Source organism: Equus quagga, chromosome 1 (assembly GCF_021613505.1).
Source record: "Equus quagga isolate Etosha38 chromosome 1, UCLA_HA_Equagga_1.0, whole genome shotgun sequence".
NCBI classification, from domain to species: Eukaryota; Metazoa; Chordata; class Mammalia; order Perissodactyla; family Equidae; genus Equus; species Equus quagga.
In genome coordinates this window covers 11,973,331-11,992,740 of record NC_060267.1, presented here as the reverse complement: position 1 = coordinate 11,992,740, position 19,410 = coordinate 11,973,331, and the positions used below count along the sequence as shown (strand labels likewise).

Sequence of the window (19,410 nt, the reverse complement as noted above, 5' to 3'; positions counted from 1 at the left end):
CATGTAAGTGCTCAATCGATGTTTACTGGAAGAGGCAATCGTTCTCTGTACTGGTCCCACGCAGCACGGCTGCACTAACTGCATCGAGTCACACCTACAGATCAGCTGCGAACTGTACAGGACTCCAGACCCGAAAGGGACCTTAGACTTCACCTGTCTACTTCACTTATTTTTGCTGCATTTTAGATCACTTTCCTGGATTTGCACTCTCTCTCTTCTCTGGAGTATAAGCTACCTGAAGACAGGGACGATATCTTCTGTTTCTTTCTGGCTCTCCTAGTACTCCACAGCCTTTGATACAGGGCTTTGTACATGTGGGTACTCACTGAATTCTGGGTAAACTGCATCCTTGGGTAAGCTTTCCCTTCCATTCACCCAAAAGAATAAGAGATCCTATATTGGGGCTGAAGGTTATCCTCTCTGCCCCTGTCCTTCATCCCAACATCTGAAAAGCGGTGGCCCCAGCCCAGCCCTTATTACCCTCCTCCTGCCACTCCCCTGCTTGTGCTCCTTTCAGGGCTCAGTGCCAGGAAATGGAGTGAGTGACTCCACATCCTGAGTGACACTCACTCTAGGATCTCGTTGTATTCAATTGTCTCCTCCAGGTTCTGAAGGTTGGGGTTGACACTGCGGATCGCACGCATGTATGCCTTTAGCAGCTGGATGTCTCGCTTCTGTTGGAGGGAAGGAGAACCAGGGATGATGGGTAAAGAAGACAGCAGATGAGACAAAAGTTTATCAGAGAATGAGGGCAATTGAGAGATCTGGGGAACAACCGGCCTGTAAGCTTCATGAAGACAGAGATAGGACTGTCTGATTCATAGCTGTATCCCCTCTTCAGAGAGAAGGCGTTTGAGAAACGTTAGGTGAATGGATGACATTGGGATGAAAGGAAGTGAGAGCTCCAATCTGATTCCCTACCGAGCCACAGGCAGAGCATCCACTCACCCAGGCTCACAAGCACCAGCACAGATCTGTACACTCACACAGTGCTTCTCACCCATGTTCTTTCCCCATGTTCTCTGGGCCCCACCTGCTCTGCCAGCTGGTGCTTGTGTTCAGCTGACGTCTTCTCTAGCTCTGCAATGCGTGTCTGCTGCTGCTGTACCACTGAGCGCAGGTGCTTGATGCAGTTGTGGTTTGGCAGCTCATCTTTGGGCATCTCCAGCCTGCCACCCAGGGTGGGAAAGAGCAGAACAGGAGCATCAGTGGGACACGTGGGCCAAGGCAGAAAAGTGCTGAGAGGGCCTTCTCCTACCCCACATTTCTAACATTCATTCAGGCCTTCCTCCTGGTTGTTCCCCTCACTTCCTTCTCCCCAGCATCCCCCTCACCCTTCTGCTCTCTACTTTCTCGAGGCTTCTTTCCCTCTTTCAGCATGGCTCTCCTTTCCTGCAGGTTCTGCCTGTACACTCACTCCTTCTAAGAGGCCCTAGATTCACAGCTCCAGCTATTAGCATTTAGTCAAATCTTTCACATCCCAAAGAAAAAAAAATAGGGCAAGAGGAAATATGAGAAGGCTGGAAATTAGAGCAGTTAATGTGACAAAGAGAAAGTGTCCTGGACCGAGAGGAAAGATAAAGTAAACCAGTTTTCAGTGTTATCACACAAACTGTCAAATCACTGTCCCCCTTCTTTTACTAAAGCAAGAGCAAAAGGATCAGAGCTGGAAAAGCAGCACGAAAAAGTGAGGTCTTGAGGCAGCGAGCCAGGGAGGCCAAGCACACTCCTTGCCTACATGCCCAGGAGACGTCAGCTAGTGAGCAGGGGATCAGGGACGGGGTATAAATGGGAAGGCCGGAATCTCACCCGCAGCCCTGTTCACAGGTCACAGGCCGTTTTGGGTTGTGCTCACAGTCGCTGAGGTGAGACATGAGGTTGTCAAGCCGGACAACAGCACTGCAGCCAAACACAGCGTTATCGCAGGCAATCTGCAGCTTTGACAACATGTTCCGCATGATCCGAGGTACTGGGCGCAGGTGTGCAACCGTCACAACACTACGGTCCACTGGACACGTCTGCTGCTGAGAGAACCACTGGGTGATGCAGGCGTTGCAGAAAGCATGCTCGCAATGAGGTGCCTAGAAGGGAGAGTAGGACAAAAGGGGCACAAGAGAATTAGCAGGTGCTGAGAGCCTGGACTGGATAATGCCACAAAACCAATCAAGCTCTTGAGCGGCTTCCATGACCAGATGTCCCTGGGGTCATGGCAAAGTACAGATGTACCGTGGGCAAGTCACTGTGGGGGACAGGCTTCAGATATGTGTCCTGTGCTCGAGATTCCAAACGGATTGTGACATAAGACAAACAAGTAAAAAGTTATATAACAATAAGATACAAATAATATTCTAGGACAATAGGAGAGATGACACAAAGCAGTGAATTATTAATTACCAACTGGATTGCATACACAATAACTGCCAAAGAATCCCAGAGGAGGGTGACATCTTTCCAGGCGAGGTCAATCAGGGCAGGTATTTATGGAGAGGACAGAATTTGATATGGGTCTTGAAGGATGAGTAGAGAGGAGTGGGGACAGAGATTTACTGGCAAAAGTTCAGTGTAAGAAAGCAAAACCGGGGCTGGCTGGTGGCGCAGTGGTTAAGTGCGCACGTTCCGTTCAGGTGGCCCGGGGTTCGCTGGTTCGGATCCCAGATGTGGACATGGCACCGCTTGGCAAGCCATGCTGTGGTAGGCGTCCCATATATAAAGTAGAGGAAGATGGGCACAGATGTAGCTCAGGGCCAATCTTCCTCAGCAAAAAAGAGGAGGATTGGCAGCAGATGTTAGCTCAGGGCTAATCTTCCTGAAAAAAAAAAAAAAAAGCAAAACAAAACAAAAGCCTGGAACTCCTGGGGAGAGGTTAGGAGTCCTCTCTGTGGGCCCAAGTTCTTACTGATGAGGGCTGACCTGAGGCATTGCCCTGAGGCCCAGTGGCCAGGCCCAGCCTCCAAAACAGGGCTGGTTTTTTGTAGAATCACATTCTTTTCAGTTTCACAAAGATCATATTTCAGCCTACTTCTTTGCTAACTCAGGTAACCTCTAAAAGTAATCCTTCAAAGTGAGAGGGTTCCTGGCCTCCAGGACAGGACAAACACAGCAGGTGCTTAGTAGATGGTGACGAATGAATGACTAGAGTGCTGTGTCTCAAACACTCTCCCAGGTACTTAAGATAAAAAAAGACAGATTCTGGGGCTGGCCCGGTGGCACAGTGATTAAGTTCACACGTTCTGCTTTGGTGGCCCAGGGTTCACTGGTTCCAATCCTGGGTGTGGACGTGGCACCGCTTGGGAAGCCATGCTGTGGCAGGTGTCCCACATATAAAGTAGAGGAAGATGGGCATGGATGTTAGCTCAGGGCCAGGCTTCCTCAGCAAAAAGAGGAGGATTGGCAGCAGATGTTAGCTCAGGACTAATCTTCCTCAAAAAAAACCAACAAAATAAAACAGATTCTGCCTTCAAGATGCTCACAGACACCAAAGACTGAAACATAGAAAGGTTTTGTAAGGAAAGAAGTCATTCTCAATATCACTAATCCAACTGTCAGTAGATTTTTATTTTTCACTCAAAGACATATTTGATTCTTTTTAAAATCTTACAGACTCTGTGTCCAAAAAAATCCAAAATTTGTTCACTTTTCCCCACCTATTCCGACAATGACCCAGTGCAAGCTACCATCTCTCACCTATATTGTTAAATATGTCTCTAAGTGGTCTCCCTACATCTGCCTTGCCCCTTTACAATCCATTCTACAGTCAGCAGCCAGAGTGATTATTTAAAAGTGCTAACTAGACCATATCACTCCCCTGCTTAAAACTTTCCAGTGGCCTCCCATCATACTAAAAATAATCCAAACTCCTACTCAGGAACTGTAAAATTCTGCTTGATCTGGCCCAGGGCCTCTGACCTCTCCTCACCTCACACCATGCTCCCAGCACTGTGCTCAGGCCATTTTGGCTTTCTTTCTGTTCCTTGTCCACACCCAGCTCATTCCTGCCTCAGGACCTTTGCTTTTGCTGCTCCTCTTTGCCTGAAAGGCTCTTCCTCTAAATCTTAGCATGAATGGCCCCTTATCATTCAGATCTCAGCTCAACTGTCACCTCTTTTGTGACCACTTGATCTAAACCTGCCACCCCTGCAGAAATATACAGAATGTGCTACCCTCTGTATAAGAAAGGTGGGCAAATATCTGTCTGTCTATATATATTCATACTTGCTTTTATCTGCCCACATACACACTGGAAGGATACCAAATAAACTAATAGTTATCTATGCAGTATTAGTTGGACTAGGACAAGTAAGTGAGTTCTCACTGTATACCTTTTTATACTGTTTTGATTTCTGAACCATATGAATTTATTACCTATTCAAAAAATAAATAAATATGATGTAGGAAAATCAGTACCCCTAGCAGAGGCCTTCTACCCTTGGAAATGTGCCTGGTAACCTGGCACCACAGGTCTGCCTGGCCTGCTCCTCAGAAGGTAAACCCTGGCGGGGAGGTGGGGGGTGGCAGCTTCTGAGTTAGTCTGACTTCACACGTGACTCACCTCAAATGACAGTGCCAGAAAACAGACAAGGCCCTGCTAGGGTGGGGAGGGAACTGACACGCCCTATGACCTCTTGACACCACCAGGATAGCTTGCTCCATACCCAGCCGATCTGCTTCTTATGGCAGTAGGTTGCAAAGGCCTAGACAGCACATCAATCCAGGGCTAGCTGCCATGGGAATGCAGTCTGGTTTTCATTCAGCTCAGGCATCTGTGCTCCTTTGGGTGGTTGAAAACTAGAGTAAGAATAAACTCAAAGGATCAGGTGGAGTCCCTGGGAGGTGTATAAGCAGCGAGTAGAGGAAGGGCCATGAGACCTCACTGACTAGTGTCCTGCTTTGAAAAATGGGATTATCTCTAGCTAGCCAGAAGTGGCAGAGGATTAACTGGCTATTTATGGAGTACAGGACATAAGGACCATGCAGGATGATGTCCCATGAATACAACTGTTAAGAATTCATCTCATTCATTATACTTGCCTGTTAATCATGAGCTTCTCCTCTTACTTGCCCTAGGAAAATACAACTGACTCTGGTCTGGCAAGGCTGGTAGAGAAATGACCTATTGAAGGTGGCAGCTTTCATATCAAAATGCAGAGTACATGGCTGCATCAAAAACTGGTTTTTCCAATAAATCACAGGAAGAAAACAGGTCAGTACATACAGTTTCCCCCTTTCTATTTGTTAGACAGTAGGCAGGCAGAAGAGGCCGCCAGGGAGACTGGCTGACCACACGAAACACTACATCATCAAATGCAGAGAGAACTTATCAGGAGAGTCTAGAAGTTCGATCATGGGTAGGAAGATGGAACCCAGTCAGAGCCCCTACAGAGGAAAGGAAGTTCCCGAGCTACTGTCAGAAGATGGAAACAGCTGACCATCTTATAGCAGAAGAACCTTAGAGCAACCTCAGAAGAAAATAAGCAGCACTGGACTTCTGTGGCATCCACTCTAGACAGACTCTGGAAGGCCCTCTCCTCTTGTAGCCACCAATGTTCCTCTGTACCAAACCTCTTGTGTGTCTGTGTGTCTGTGTTTTTGGGGGAGGGGGCAGAACACAGCGACTTCCCCATTGGTCCCATTACCTAAGAATATTTTCTATGAGCTCCACTGCTGTCTATTGCACCACTAAACCTGCCATCAGACCGACTCACCTGGACTGGCTCCTCCAAGACTCCACTGCAAATAGGACAGATAAGGTCTTCGTCAACATCCCCCTGGAAACGGGTTACATCATACCCCATGTCTCATCACTGAAACCCAGGTCCTGGAAGGAACAACAGAGGAAAAAGAGGCCAGTTCAAAAGAAGCCTACAAATATGTGCCAACTTGAACTCATTGCCAAGATCCACTCATTTGTCCAACAATTATTTACTGAGAGCCTACTATGTGCCAGTCATTTGGGGGAAAAAAGCTGACTGAAGAAACTTAATTCTAATGGGAGGAGACATTACATAAGCATACATTTAGAATAGGAAGTGATAAATGCTTTGACAGAGTAAGCACAGGACCTCATGAAGGCAAGAGATGTGGATACCCAACCCAGGTGGAAAGGAAAGGGTGATTTTGAGAAATTTTCCAGGACTAGGTGTCACCAACAGGACAAGCAAAAGTTAGCTAGGTGCTGGGGAGGGGGCAGGGTGGGGTATTAGGGTTCTAGGCACATGAAACAGCACATTCAAAAGCCAGAAGTAAGAGGGCATATGATGGGTTCGGGGAACTATGTGGTTCAGAAAAAGGCTGACCTGAAGAGTGCAAGGGAGGGAGTGTCAAGACACGAGGCTGGAGAGGCCAGCAAGGGCCAGGCCCTGAGAAGTCTTAGGTACAGAGTTTGGACTTTATCCAGAAGGCCATGGGAAGCCAAGAGACTTAAAAGGAATGACGTGATTGAAGTTCCCTTTTAGAATCACTCTGTCAATAGGGGTGAGACTAGAGACAGGAAGAACAGCTAGGCAGGAGAGAGATGGTGGGAGTCTGAACTTAGGTGGTGGCGATGGGGATAAAGAAGAAAGGAGGTTCAGGAGAGCAAGGACTCAAAGAGCAGCGAGGCTGCCATGCTCCTTCTTTGGGATCCTAAGGGTCAAACCCAAAGAAGAGGTCACTGAACAGTGACTGAAACTCCCCTGTAGATATTTGACCACTGGGCTAATTGGACCAAGGATGGGCACCTGATACGCAGACAGCCAATCCACAGATCAGCCATCAACTGTGATGTCCTAGACAAGATAAGCTGAGTCAACCCGATATTCTCGGGACTTTAGAATCAGGCTGTCCAATTTAAAAGGGGAGGAGGGAATGGGATGCAGAGAGGCCTTGACAGGTCAAGTGCAAGCTAAAGTACAGCACTGGATTAAGTCAAAATCACCTAGATTCATCCCCAGTTCTACTACTCGTTAGCTGTGTGACCTTGGATAGGCGACACAAACTTCCTAAGCCTGCATTTTTTTAAATAGATAAAATGGGTATAAATAATAATGAAGTGACTTTCAGAGTTGTTCTCAAAGAGATAATGCATATAAAACATTTAGCATAGTGCCTGCTGGCACACAGTAGGCACTCAGTACATGATAGTAACCATTATTTATGTATGCCTCTAATTTCTACTACTTGATCACAAATTCCTTAAGAGCAGAAACTCCTGTTCTGCATACAGTGTAGCACCAAGCACAGTTCCTTACAAATCAATAAAATGTTTGGTGTGTTTAAATGTTGCTTTAACTGGGAGCTTCCCAGCAACCAGGGTATAGTGAACATCTACTTTCTGCCTCCCTAACATCCCATTTTCTGTTAATAGCACCAGTTTTCTCTTAGGAATCATATCCTGGTTCCTATTGGGCATGTGACCCAGCCCAGGACAGTGAGAGTGATGTCTGGGACTTCTACTGGAGCTCTCAAGGTGCGCTCTTTCCCCGGGAGTTGCATAGCTGGTAGGATGTACAACCCAGAGTGGCTGGTGACTCTCTCTGCCATTGACGAGGATAGCCTGCTTACAGAATGAAGCCAATAATGAAGAAAGTAGACCTGAGAGACTGAATTCAGATGAGATCATTTGAGGTTCCGGATTCAGCCATGCCTGAAGCCACAATCACCTTTCAAATCAGTTACGTGAACCAATAAATTCTCTATTATGTTCAGGCTGGTTTAAGCCGGGTTTTTGTTTCTTTCAACTGATAAAACTCTGATTAATACACAAAGCTAATGGATACAAGAAATCACAAGGCCCCCACTGGAACCACTTATCTTTCTTTACCCATTTCATATTGGAACAATGATAGCCCGGGTCACTGCTACAATTACACTGACCTCCATCACCACCACTTCTCTATAAACTCCATCTAGGGCCTATAGTTGAGGGCCTTGGGCTTACTAACAATCCCTCTGAAACCATCACTGTAAACCACCTTGGCCTGGCTCTCTCCTATAAAATGGGGCTGGGAGTGGGGCATGTATCATATATTTGTCTCCCTTCAGACCTTAGACCTTCTGTTCCTAGGCTACATAACAGAAAAAAATAGAAGCAAAGGATGTAATTCCCTTGAATAATCAAGCTTTAAACAGTGATGGATTAGGGTAAGTACATGAACGATGACATTAAAGACATAATAAAGTGAAACGTAAAGCCCAGAAATAAGGCTCTTGTGATTCTCCTCGTTGCAACTCACTGAGCTGAACAATGAAATGGTGGTAAGAGAGCAAGAGCAGCCACAGTGTCTTCTTTAAGATTGGCACCTGACCTAACATCTGTTGCCAATCTTACTTTTTTTTTTTCCTTCTTCTCCCTGAATTCCCCCAGTACATAGTTGTGTATTCTAGCTGTAGGTCCCCCTGGCTCTGCTATGTGGGACACTGCCTCAGCATGGCCTGACAAGAGCGTGCTAGGTCTGCGCCCAGGATCCAAACTGGTAAAACCTGGGGCCACTGAAGTGCAGCATGTGAATTTAGCCACTCAGCCACAGGCTGGCCCCCACAGTGTCTTCATTCTGTGTACCTCGACCACTGAGAGCCGCAGTGGATAACCATGGTATCATTCACCCAGTAGCCATACTCTAGGAATTATACTCCCTTTCATCCATTCGGCTCCAGTGGGAGGTGCCTCCCTAGAACTATGAGACCTTACCCTAGACTACAGCTGTTTGGGCCAAGGGTGAGCATGAGATCCAAGTGGGGCCAATGGATCCTACCCTAAGAATTTGAGCTTGGCACCAAGAAAGTGAGTTGGTCCTTCTCTGGCTGTCATGTGGACTGAGGAAGACAGAAATCTACAGAGGGAAAGAAAAGACTGAAATAGATGCAGCAAGAAAGGCCAGGATAGGGGCTGGAAAGACTCCTGAGGCTTCAGGGTAGCTGGTGCGTTCCCTAGGCCCAGGTGCCTTCCTAGCTCTGGTTTCTGTGAGTCACCCAAGTATCCTCTTTGTGCTTAAGCTACTTTGAGTTGGCTTTCTGTCCCTTACCACCAAAAGAATCCTGGCTCATACAATAGCAAAGAAATAGCATATTAGCCTCAGAAATCTGGAGAAGGAAGGATAAACTAAGAGCCATGGTTTTTTCCTTTAATCTCCAAACCTGGTTTTTAAAAGTTTAGTGAAAAACCTTACTGTAAAACAACCTACATACATTTATTTAATAAACTTTTACTGAGTACCATTTATACATCAGTAAGCCTAACAAAATCTAGTCCTATGAGATAAGTGATGGGGATGCCCTTTGCTATAACAGATTCACACATGAGCAATACAGACAAGGTCCCAGCTCTCATGTAGTTTATATTATACTGGTAAGAATTTCCAGTCCACCAGGCTAAACCTTGATTACAGTGTATTTTGTCATTGCCCTCATGACTGAAGTTTGCCCGGTTGCCAACTTATCCCCTAAAACAAATCCTGCTGCAATTAACACCCTTGTAATATGATTTTTTTGAGCTCAAGAACAAATCTCTCTCCTAGATACCTAGAGGTGGACTTGCTGGGTTGAATGGTGTGCCTACTATTTATTTTCCTAGATACTACCATACCATCTTCTAGAAAGCCCTTTTCAATTTACACTACCACCAACAGTGCATGAGAATACTTTAACAATGACATTAAAAAAAAAAAGGAACCTGCAAAAAAGGATTGAGAAACGTTGGCCAGAGATAAGAGAAAACTCTGGAGAGAAGAGGCTCACAAAAGTCAAGGAAGTTGGGGGGTGGCGGGGGGCAGTTTCGCTTTTGCAAGATGAAAAAGTTCTGGAGATCTGTTTCACACAGTGTCGTATTCTTAAAAATGCTGAATTGTACACTCAAAAATGGTTAAGATGGTAAGTTTTGTGTTGGGTTTTACCACAATAGAAAGAAAAGGAAGTGGAGTGCTTAGAGGAAGGAAAAGAAGTGTCAAGAGCTGGAAACAGACAAGTCAGATAAAAAAAAACAAAAGTCGCCAGGATGTGGGACTGTGGCTACCACAGTAGAGAGTGGTTCCAAGGACTTGGGTGGCACTATGGAAAGCACTTTTAGCGCAGCATTGGAAGTGGAAGCCAGACTGCAGTGGTTCAGAGTGAACGAGAGACAAGGACTGAAGATAAGTCTGTCAAAAGCTTGATTTCAAAGGAAGGGAAGGGGAGAGGAGGAGGACAGGAAGAGACCAGAGGAGGCCAGGAAGTTGAGGGAGTGAGTTGTGTGGGGGTGTTTTTCCTTACGATGAGAAAGGCTTGAGCTTGTTTATGTGCTGAGAGGAAAGCACTAGTGACGAGGAAGAGATAAAGACAGGAGAGAATCTGGTCGGGAGATCTGGAATTGTGTTAAACAGGAAGAGACACACCTTCAAAGCAGGAAGGAAGAATTGCATACAGAGAGGTCCAGATAGGTTTTCAAAGATCATACTGGGGCTGGCCTCCTGGCCGAGTGGTTAAGTTCGCGCGCTCTGCTTGGGCGGCCCAGGGTTTCACTGGTTCAAATCCTGGGTACGGACCTATCACCATTCATCAGGCCATGCTGAGACAGCGTCCCATGTGCCACAACTAGAAGGACCCACAACTAAAATATACACCTAAGTACTGGGGGGCTTTGGGAAGAAGAAGGAAAAATAAAATCTTTAAAAAAAAATCATAGCAGTAAACTTTCAAAAATCTGACAAACACATTCATTTAAATGAACAGTAGAGGTACAGTTAAGTGATTATGGTAATGTAAGCCCATTTGATGGAGTAATATATTTTAAATAATGTTTATGAGGAATATGCAATAACATGATATAATAATAGGTGAAAAGAGTAGGACACAAAATTGAACAAAGATCTGTTTAAAAACATATATTTATAAATAATCCATACATAAAAAGAGAGCAGAAAGAAATATCAAAATGTTAACAGTGGTTTTATTTGGGTGTAGCACTAAGGATAATGTTTTTCTTCTTTTTTTGGGGGGGAAGATTAGCCTTGAGCTAACATCTGCTGCCAATCCTCCTCTTTTGTGCTGAGGAAGACTGGCCCTGAGCTAACATCCGTGCCCATCTTCCTCCACCTCACTTGTGGGACGTCTGCCACAGCACAGCCCAACAAGTGGTGCGTAGGTCTGCACCCAGGATTCGAACCAGTGAACCCCGGGCCACCAAAGCAGAATGTGCAAACTTAACCCCTGCAGCACCAGCCAGCCCCAGCTTCTATTTTTAATTACCAAAAATTTTAGTGAGTATAGTTTTTTTTTTTTTTTGAAGATTGGCAGCTGAGCTAACATTTGCTGCCAATGTTTTTTTTTTCCTTCTTCTTCTCCCCAAAGCCCCCAAGTACACAGTTGCATATTCTCGTTGTGAGTGCCTCTGGTTGTGCTATGTGGGATGCCGCCTCAGCATGGCCTAATGAGCACTGCCATGTCCATGCCCAGGATCCGAACTGACGAAACCCTAGGCCACTGACGCGGAGCACCAGAACTTAACCACTCGGCCACAGGGCTGGCCCAAGTATACACTTTTTTAAGGTCATAATTCAACTTTAAACCGTCTTCCACAAATAGGGAAAGAATAAATTTTTTAAAATTTAGAAATTACTTAAGAATTAAAAATACAGGAATGCTTTTACTTTTGAAGGACAGGAATAAAAAGTTACTGAATTTGATCATACCCAGAAGTTTTTCCCATTGACCTGGTTAAGATAGTCATACTTTTACCTTTAGAGTTAGAATGGACCATAAGAGACCATTTGATTTAAGTTCCCAGGACAGGAATCCCCTCCAGGGCAGCCAATAGTCAGTCACCTTGTGCTTAGACACTCCTGGGAAAGGTCAAGACAGGGTGTAGCAATAGCACAGATGAGAAATATCTAGCCCAGACCCACTTCTCTCATGGCATTCTAGAATGCCTAAGTCCCTCTAAAACAGGTACCCAGAGCTCCACAGGCGGACTGACCAATATAGATACAATGGGACTATTACCACCTTTCCTATCTACTGCAATTAACGCAATGGACATTGGTTAATGCTGTTCTGGATAACAGCTAGTGCCACTCTTGCCATCCAGACACACACAGGGCTGGGAGGAAGGGGGAGGGGCAGGAGACAAAGTTAAGAAGAGGAGCTGAGATAGCGTCTACCTAATAGCAAAAATATTCCCAAATATCCTTCATTCATCTACTGAACTGCTGACTTTACAATATCGACCTCGAGTAAATAAACAAATTGTAATTTGGGTTCTCTACAGTAACTATAAAATTAATGAGAGGAAAAAAAAATCACTGCTGCCTTTAAAATGCACCAGGTATGAAAAGACTTGCAAGATAAATTAAGAGAAAGAAACTAAGGTATAGAATAGTGTATATAAAATATGCCACCATGAATGCAAAAATCAACATGTATGTGTATACGCTTACATATGTGTGGAGCTCCAGAAGAATGCATAGGAAATTGCCATTAAGGTTAAAACAAAAAACATGGCTAAAATATTCACTTAATGTGTCATATATTATACATGTCAATGACATACAATTTAACATGTATTCTAGAACAAAGTCTGGAAAAAATGTACTCGCAAAAAAAAGTTGATCAAATTGAATCACAAAAAAAAAAGTAAATGTACTAAAAAAAGTATATGCCCTTTTACCTAGCAATCCTACTTCCAGGATCTTAGCCTAAGGAAATAATTACGCAAGGATGTCAAAACAATACACTAGGTTGTTTATCTAAGCATTGTTCATAATTAAAAAAATCAGAAATACCACAAATATCCAGTAGAATTTCTTACATCCATAAAATAGAATATCATATAGCATTAATATGACTTAGATATATTTATTTCTTATTAATAATAATTTATTTAAAAATATTTATTACTTATATAATAAAGGAATATATTTATACATATATATGCTCTAGTGCCATTTTTGTTTAAAAAGTAAATTTATATTTATGTGTGTACATATACTGGAAACATCTGGAAAGATATATCTTACGGAAGCTATCTCTAGGTGTAGACTTTTAGTACTTTTAATTTCACTCACAGTTTTGCTTTATTGGTTTTCCCTACTTTTTCTACAATGATCATGTTTTACTTACACAATTAAATAATAATAAGGTCAACATTTATTGAGCATTACTATATGCCAGGCACTATTCTACGCATTTCTCGTATATTAACTCATCTAATTACAACTCTATGAGTGACTCTATGAGGTTGGGACTGTCATTATCCAAAATTTTCAGATGAGTGACAGATGCACGATGGTTAAAAAGCTTGTCCAAAGTCATACAGCCAACAGGTGGTGGAGCCAGATTCAAACCCAGACAGACTGGGCTCCAGGGCCCGTGCTTTCACCACTGTGCAAAACTGCCTCCCAAACTGAAAAACGCAAGTTGCCAAAATAGTGTAGTATGGTGCCATTTTTATAAGGACAATTTAAAAAATAAAAAGTAACATATGTAGTATACACATTTTTAAAATCTGGATGCTGGGATTGAACTTTTGATCTAGGTTATATATTTCTGCAAGATTTAAATTTTTAAAAAATCAGTTATCCTTAGAGCAAGAGGCGAAAACTAAAATAGCATTGCCCTTTTCTCCCTTATTGCTATGGGGCAGTGCAGACACAGGCCTAGAGTTTGTACTGTGCCTCACTGCACTTTCATTTTAAACCAACGCTAACAATGTTGTCTTAAAGAGAAATACAAATTCTGAAAGCTTATCAATGTCTCAGGAGATCCCACATCCCCAAAATAAACAGCAGAGAACTTGCCTCAGTTAGTGCAGAGATGGCCAGAGGGGTGGGAAGCCACCAGCCAGGGTTAAGAGCTGCAAGGTTCCCACCATAAAGTTACGGTTTGCAAAACTCTGCAGAGATGCTGGGCATCTCCAAATCGAACTCTCCTTTTGTCTGCTTAGAGTCTCCTCTTTATCCCCTTCTACAACTGCATCGCTTCAGGGGAGCAGCCTCCAGAGTTAAGGGGAAACTTAGATTTCTGATCTGACTAGGGTATTCTCTATTAGTTATCTTTGGGAAACAAATATTGCCATGGTTATATACACCCTTGGAAGCCAGCTCCTTGTTCTGCCTTGCCCTGCCCCTAGGCAGACAGTCAAGCCGACAGGCCAGGTTCCTCGACTAGTCCTACTCTCTGGGACTCAGCACTGCTGTGGGGCTGTCAGAAGGGCAGGTTGTCATTCCAAGGGGGATGCCTCACAAGAACTCAGCTGCTCACTGCCCTGGCGGCAGAAGCCTTAATAGAACTGAAACCACAGGGACCTCACCTCAAGAGTCACAGCCAGTGACCACAGCCACTGGAAGCACAGTTTCCTGAATATTCTCCTTGAGCTGTGGTAGAGGAAAAGGGCTTGGAAGGTTTCACTCAGGTTGGGGCGCTGAACTAAAGTAGCAGAGAAGTGGCCCTTCAGGGTTTAGGAGTTCTGCCAGCCTTCCTGATTTGAACATCCTGAACCCAAACTGAAAACTGCATTCCCACTCTGCAGGCCAGAACCACGCCAGGTCCTTACGTCACCTTACTTCCTCACTGCTACACCAGCGTCTCTCCCTCCATTCCTGGGCAGCGTCATTATAAAAATGCAAGCGCTTTAGCAGACCCCTTCCTGTCCCCTTTAACTTACTGCTGCTGTTGTTTCCCTGGTCCTCCCCGAAGAGAGCGCCAGGAATTCAAAATAGATTGTTCCTGAGGAGCCTGAACATTTATCCTCACTTACTCAGGGTTTCTTGGATCCATGTAGAGATGTGCGAATCATGCATTCACACACACATCCATGCATACACACACACACACACGAAGAGAAACATTAGAGAAGCTGCCCCAACTCATCATTTAATTTTAGGGTAGCTGGGTATGCTGTCTCAATTCTTGGCAAGAGCATAAGGGTAAAAGCCAGCTATGTGTGCCTGTAGTCACCCTTCCACCAATTCCCTCCCCTCCACGCCCTGACCACACAGAGGTACAGAGGGCTGAGGACACTCCAGCCCCAGTACTACAACCACCAGGCACACAGGGAAAGGGCCCCATAACCTCCCAGGGGAAAGCGACTCCTGGGAACTTCAACCTAGTGAAGAAATCAGTTGGTCAAAGGTCTCACAGGTGTCCCTAAAACATTTCGTCATATTTCCCTGTCCCCCAGTGAAGGAACAGGTCTGGGAAAAAAGAAAACTGAGTCAAGAATCCAGAAACCTGAGTCCTAGTTCTAGCTCTATTACTCACCAAATATGTGACCTTCGACAAGTTACCTAACCTCTCTGGGCCTCAGCTCCCTTCTCCACATGAAATGAAGCATCCTGGACTACGTAAGTTCTAAGGTGCCCCACAAGTTCCAGGATTCTAAGATTCAGCACATAAAACAAAAATAGGTAAACTAGGGGGTAATGATGTTATGAAAGGGTCTTTGGCTTTTCCACTAACTGACCTTGCTCTCTTTAGGCAACTTGCTTGATTTTTTAAGTGAAAGGAAGTGGTCTTTTTTTTTTTCCTGCCGTTATCGCCCCAAATCCCCCTGGTACATAGTTGCATATTTTAGTTATGGGTCCTTCTAGTTGTGACATGTGGGATGCCGCCTCAGCGTGGCCTGATGAGCGGTGCCAAGGCTGCACCCAGGATCCGAACCAGCGAAACCCTGGGCTGCCACAGTAGAGCACGTGAACTTAACCACTTGGCCACAGGGCCAGCCGTGGAAGTGGTCTTTTTTATTTAAGCAGTAGAATACCTGAACCGAAGTCACTCTCCCTCTTAGGAACTCAGTTTCCTCACTTGTGAGACGAGAGGGTGGGCTACACTGCCTCTAAGCTTCCGTTTAATTCTGGAATGCTGTGGTCCATACTGGATTTACCACAGGGAATTTTAAAGTTAGGCTTCTTTAGTACATTTCAACTGGTTCAATTTACAAAAGAATCCAGAGGGCACACAATTCTTCAAGAACTCATCTAACACCTAAAGTGAGCCAACCAGGCCTCAAAGGCCAACAAGGACCTCCCGCTTGGTCAGCAGCTCCAAGCACTGTTGTGTGGTTACCCCAAACCTCATCTTCATCCTATATACATACCCCTCTTGCCAGGAGAGACATGTAAAACAAACAGAAAACATGATCCTTGTCCTCAAACTAAGGTGTAGGCTTGAGCCCAATGAGTGAGTATACAGGATATAAGACACATAAAAAGACATAAAATTTACTAAGCAATTTACCAACAAGTAAAAGTTAATAGTTAATGTAAGACATAAATATGCAAAGAAGAACAGACTGATGAGTGTTAATCACGGAAAGCTTTATGCAGAAAAGAGTTTTAAGAATCAGGTTTTCAAGAGCAGAAGGAACCCAGATTAGCAGAGAAAAGGGTTGAAGCCTGGAATGGGATTCTGATTCAAGGCTCTTTACCTTCCAAGTGTTGGGGGGCAGGTTCCCTGTTCACAAGGCTCCAACCCCCTGATGCCTCCACTCAGTGCCACTCAGGAGACGCTCCCAGTAACCCATCTTGTTGGCTATTCTCCGACTGAGTCTTCCTTCCTAGTGACAAGCTCCATCGCCAAGGGGATGGATGTGATGTCACAATCAGGAGCACTCTATTAATAGGAAGAAGGAAGAAAAAGGTGAGTCAGGGGAACTACCTCCACTTGGCAGAGAGACTGGACAGACTTGGATCGGGCGGTCGGTTGAGGAGGATGAGTCGTCCATTAAGGACTACAGGTTTCAGGGCTAGGCATACAGGACTACCCTCCAAGGAGTAAGATCACTGCTAAGGAATCACACACATGGCCCAGGAGATTCAAACACAGCTGAGGGGGGGAGAGAAAGGGACAAGAAGAAAGGCAGAGAAGAGGAATTGTTTGAGATAGAAAAAGATTCTTTAATTCAGTGCACACAACTATAAGTAATGTCAATGATTCCACATCTGTGGAATGCAGAGATCTGTACAAATGTATACAATGCAGAGGTGCATGACACCTACATGCACAGTACGATGCTTTCACATAAATTATTTCATTTAAAAGGATTTGTAGAGTCCAACTGGAAAATATTATTTCATCTGGAAAACTCAAGAATGTTGGTAAAGGTGCAATTCTACTTATCAAGTGAGGAAATATTCCCGAGATCAGGCTTTTTAAAAAAATGAAGAGGCAGTGAATCAGGTGATGATTGCTGGGTGGGCGACTAGGAAGACTAGAGGTAGCAGTATGATTTGGCTGACCAGACTCATTACTAAAAGGATGGAACCAAGTAGAGAGAGACAAGGCTTCAGATGAAGGGTGCTGAGAGATCTAGCCAACATTCTAGAGGGGAACAGCACATTATTCAAACTCCCTTCCTCACCATCACACGTCTATCAATAGATTAAGGGCTATGTTAGGAAGGAATAGGATGATGATGATTTTCATACATAAAACAGAGACCATTTCATCTTCTGAGTCTGGTACACATGCTCATTAGTTTACTATGCTCGTTAGCCACATGTTTAGGGTGGTATTTTTAAACTAATCAGATAGATAAAGGTGCAATGCCAGACACATTTTCCCTGTGGTTGGGGAGTGAGGGGGAAGTTGATATCTTTCCTGTCCATAACACAGAGGAGAGTATAATGCTTCTTCCATTTTGACAATATCCTATTTCCCAACAGCCTAGCATATGCACCTGTACCTCAAGAAATGCTGTGCTGTTGGCTATGCTCATTCTTCTTCTAGAGACAAGTTCCAGACTCAGAAAGCAAATAGTTGCCCATGCTGAGAAAACCAATCCTACTTCAATGCTCCCTTGGCCAGAACAAAACAGGATTTTTCAACTGAGAGAAGGACCAGGAGTCAGGAGACTTGGGTTCCAGTCCCAGCTCTGTCAACGGTATGACTTTAAATAAGCCATGGCACCCTTCTGTAGTTTTCCATTTCTTCACCTGTCAAGTAGAGAAAATGATACCTGCCTTATCTACCTTATATGTTGTCCTGAAAAATCAAGTGACACAGTAAATGTGAAAGCATTCTGAATACAGCTATTCTCAGGTAACGTATTTGTAGTAACAGAACGCAAAATAAATTTAGAGGCCTGAGTGCCAGGAAGGAAATGCTTGAAAGAAGCTTGTTCCTTCTTTTAAATTACTGGGAACTAGGCCCAACCACAAAGTCGGCTGGACACACAGGGTAGTAACATTATTGCATCACTCAGATTCCCTACCACTAGTCTACCCCATTTCTTCTTGGAGGAAAACTATCAGCCAGCAATACTATCAGCTTCTTGCCCTATTGTCAGACACTAAAACCACCTGTATAGGAAGAGATGAGACTATCACTATCACAGCCCAGTCCCCAAGAACAGTAGCTCAGGGATCTCCTTAACAGCCACATTTGCTATTGGGTAGAACGAAGTCAGTTTCTGAACGGGGAAGATGTCTGTCAGTCCCTCAGGCAAAACATTGGCACCCCTCTTAGCTTTCTGCTCCTTCTCCAGCTCCCTCCTCCCCACTTAATTTCGGCTGAGTCCCGGGTTGGGGAAGGCTTTCCGGTGTGTGAAGCCTGCGAAGAGGGCCTGGCGGCAAACCCAGGGCAGGGATGTAAGGAATGTGAGATTCTTTCATGGAGGGGTGGGGGGGGGGGGGGGAGGGGGGAAGGAATGGAGGAGGAAGACAAGGCTGCCAAAGACAAGGCATGGGAGAGGAGCCAAGCTATGGCGCTTCGAGGGCGGGGGTTCAGGTTCCGCCGCCCCTGCCCACGCTGGCCCCCAGAAGGTTCCCTTCCTCCCCTCCCAGCCCATCAATCATTGCCCATTTAAACACCACGTCGTTCCCCCAGGTCCCCTCCTCCCTGTCCTCCAGCCAGCCCGGGCCCCCTCCCATACTTCTTAAGGATCCCCTACTCCAATGGACATCTCCAACAGCCCACCCTCCAGCGTCCCTCTCTCACCTCCCGACTCCTCCCTATTGCTTCTCCCTTCCTCAATTTTTCATCTTTACTCCCATCCCTTCTCCTGACCTCCAATATTTGGAACCCCTACCCCAATCCCCCTGGGACATCGCCCCCTCCCCTCCCACGCCCTCTTTTCGGTGGGAGCCCGCGCAGGCGCAGTACGCACCGCCCTGGAAGCGGTCTGGCCTCTCCGTACCCCCGCCCGGCTGGAGCTGAGGCCGCAGCGGCCACGGGATAGCCCCGGTGCCGGGTCCCAGCCTTTCTTGGGAGGGGAAGGGGAAGGGGAAGGAGAAGGAAGAAGGTTCCGACCACTCGTCGCCGTGTGAGGCGGATCGTTTACCCCGCCCACCGCTGCTACGCAACCAGGCGGAAGGCCGTCACCAAACCCCGCCTCTTTGTTTAACTCGGACCTGGACTAGAGGCCACGAGCGGCCAACGAGGAGGGAGGAGGGCTAGCCGGGCCTCCGCTCTAGGCCGGAAGTCTTTATGGTCCCAAAGAGGACTGTATAGCCATTTGGGAGGGAGAAC

At 45.4% G+C, this 19,410-nt stretch overlaps 1 protein-coding gene and 1 long non-coding RNA gene across 6 annotated transcripts in view; one reads left to right on the top strand and one right to left on the bottom strand.

The window, feature by feature from the left end:
- RNF41 (ring finger protein 41) overlaps positions 1 to 19,410 on the bottom strand; it is a 24,208-nt gene extending 4,798 nt beyond the window's left edge. The window contains exons 1-6 of one of the 5 annotated variants that reach the window (XM_046659713.1): positions 19,293 to 19,410; positions 16,370 to 16,554; positions 5,703 to 5,815; positions 1,810 to 2,081; positions 1,034 to 1,169; positions 571 to 674 (exon numbers count right to left, since the gene is read on the bottom strand). In XM_046659713.1, coding sequence (XP_046515669.1) covers positions 571 to 674; positions 1,034 to 1,169; positions 1,810 to 2,081; positions 5,703 to 5,792 — 602 coding nt within the window. In that variant the 5' untranslated portion in view covers positions 5,793 to 5,815; positions 16,370 to 16,554; positions 19,293 to 19,410. Of the gene's footprint in view, positions 1 to 570; positions 675 to 1,033; positions 1,170 to 1,809; positions 2,082 to 4,549; positions 4,786 to 5,702; positions 5,818 to 16,369; positions 16,555 to 19,048; positions 19,218 to 19,292 lie in introns of those variants that run through there. The other 4 variants (XM_046659705.1, XM_046659723.1, XM_046659733.1 and 1 more) reach the window with 4 other exon arrangements.
- LOC124238633 (uncharacterized) lies at positions 640 to 8,071 on the top strand. Its single transcript, XR_006888347.1, has 3 exons — positions 640 to 706; positions 5,065 to 5,200; positions 7,343 to 8,071. It is a non-coding gene; the product is annotated as an uncharacterized LOC124238633 (long non-coding RNA).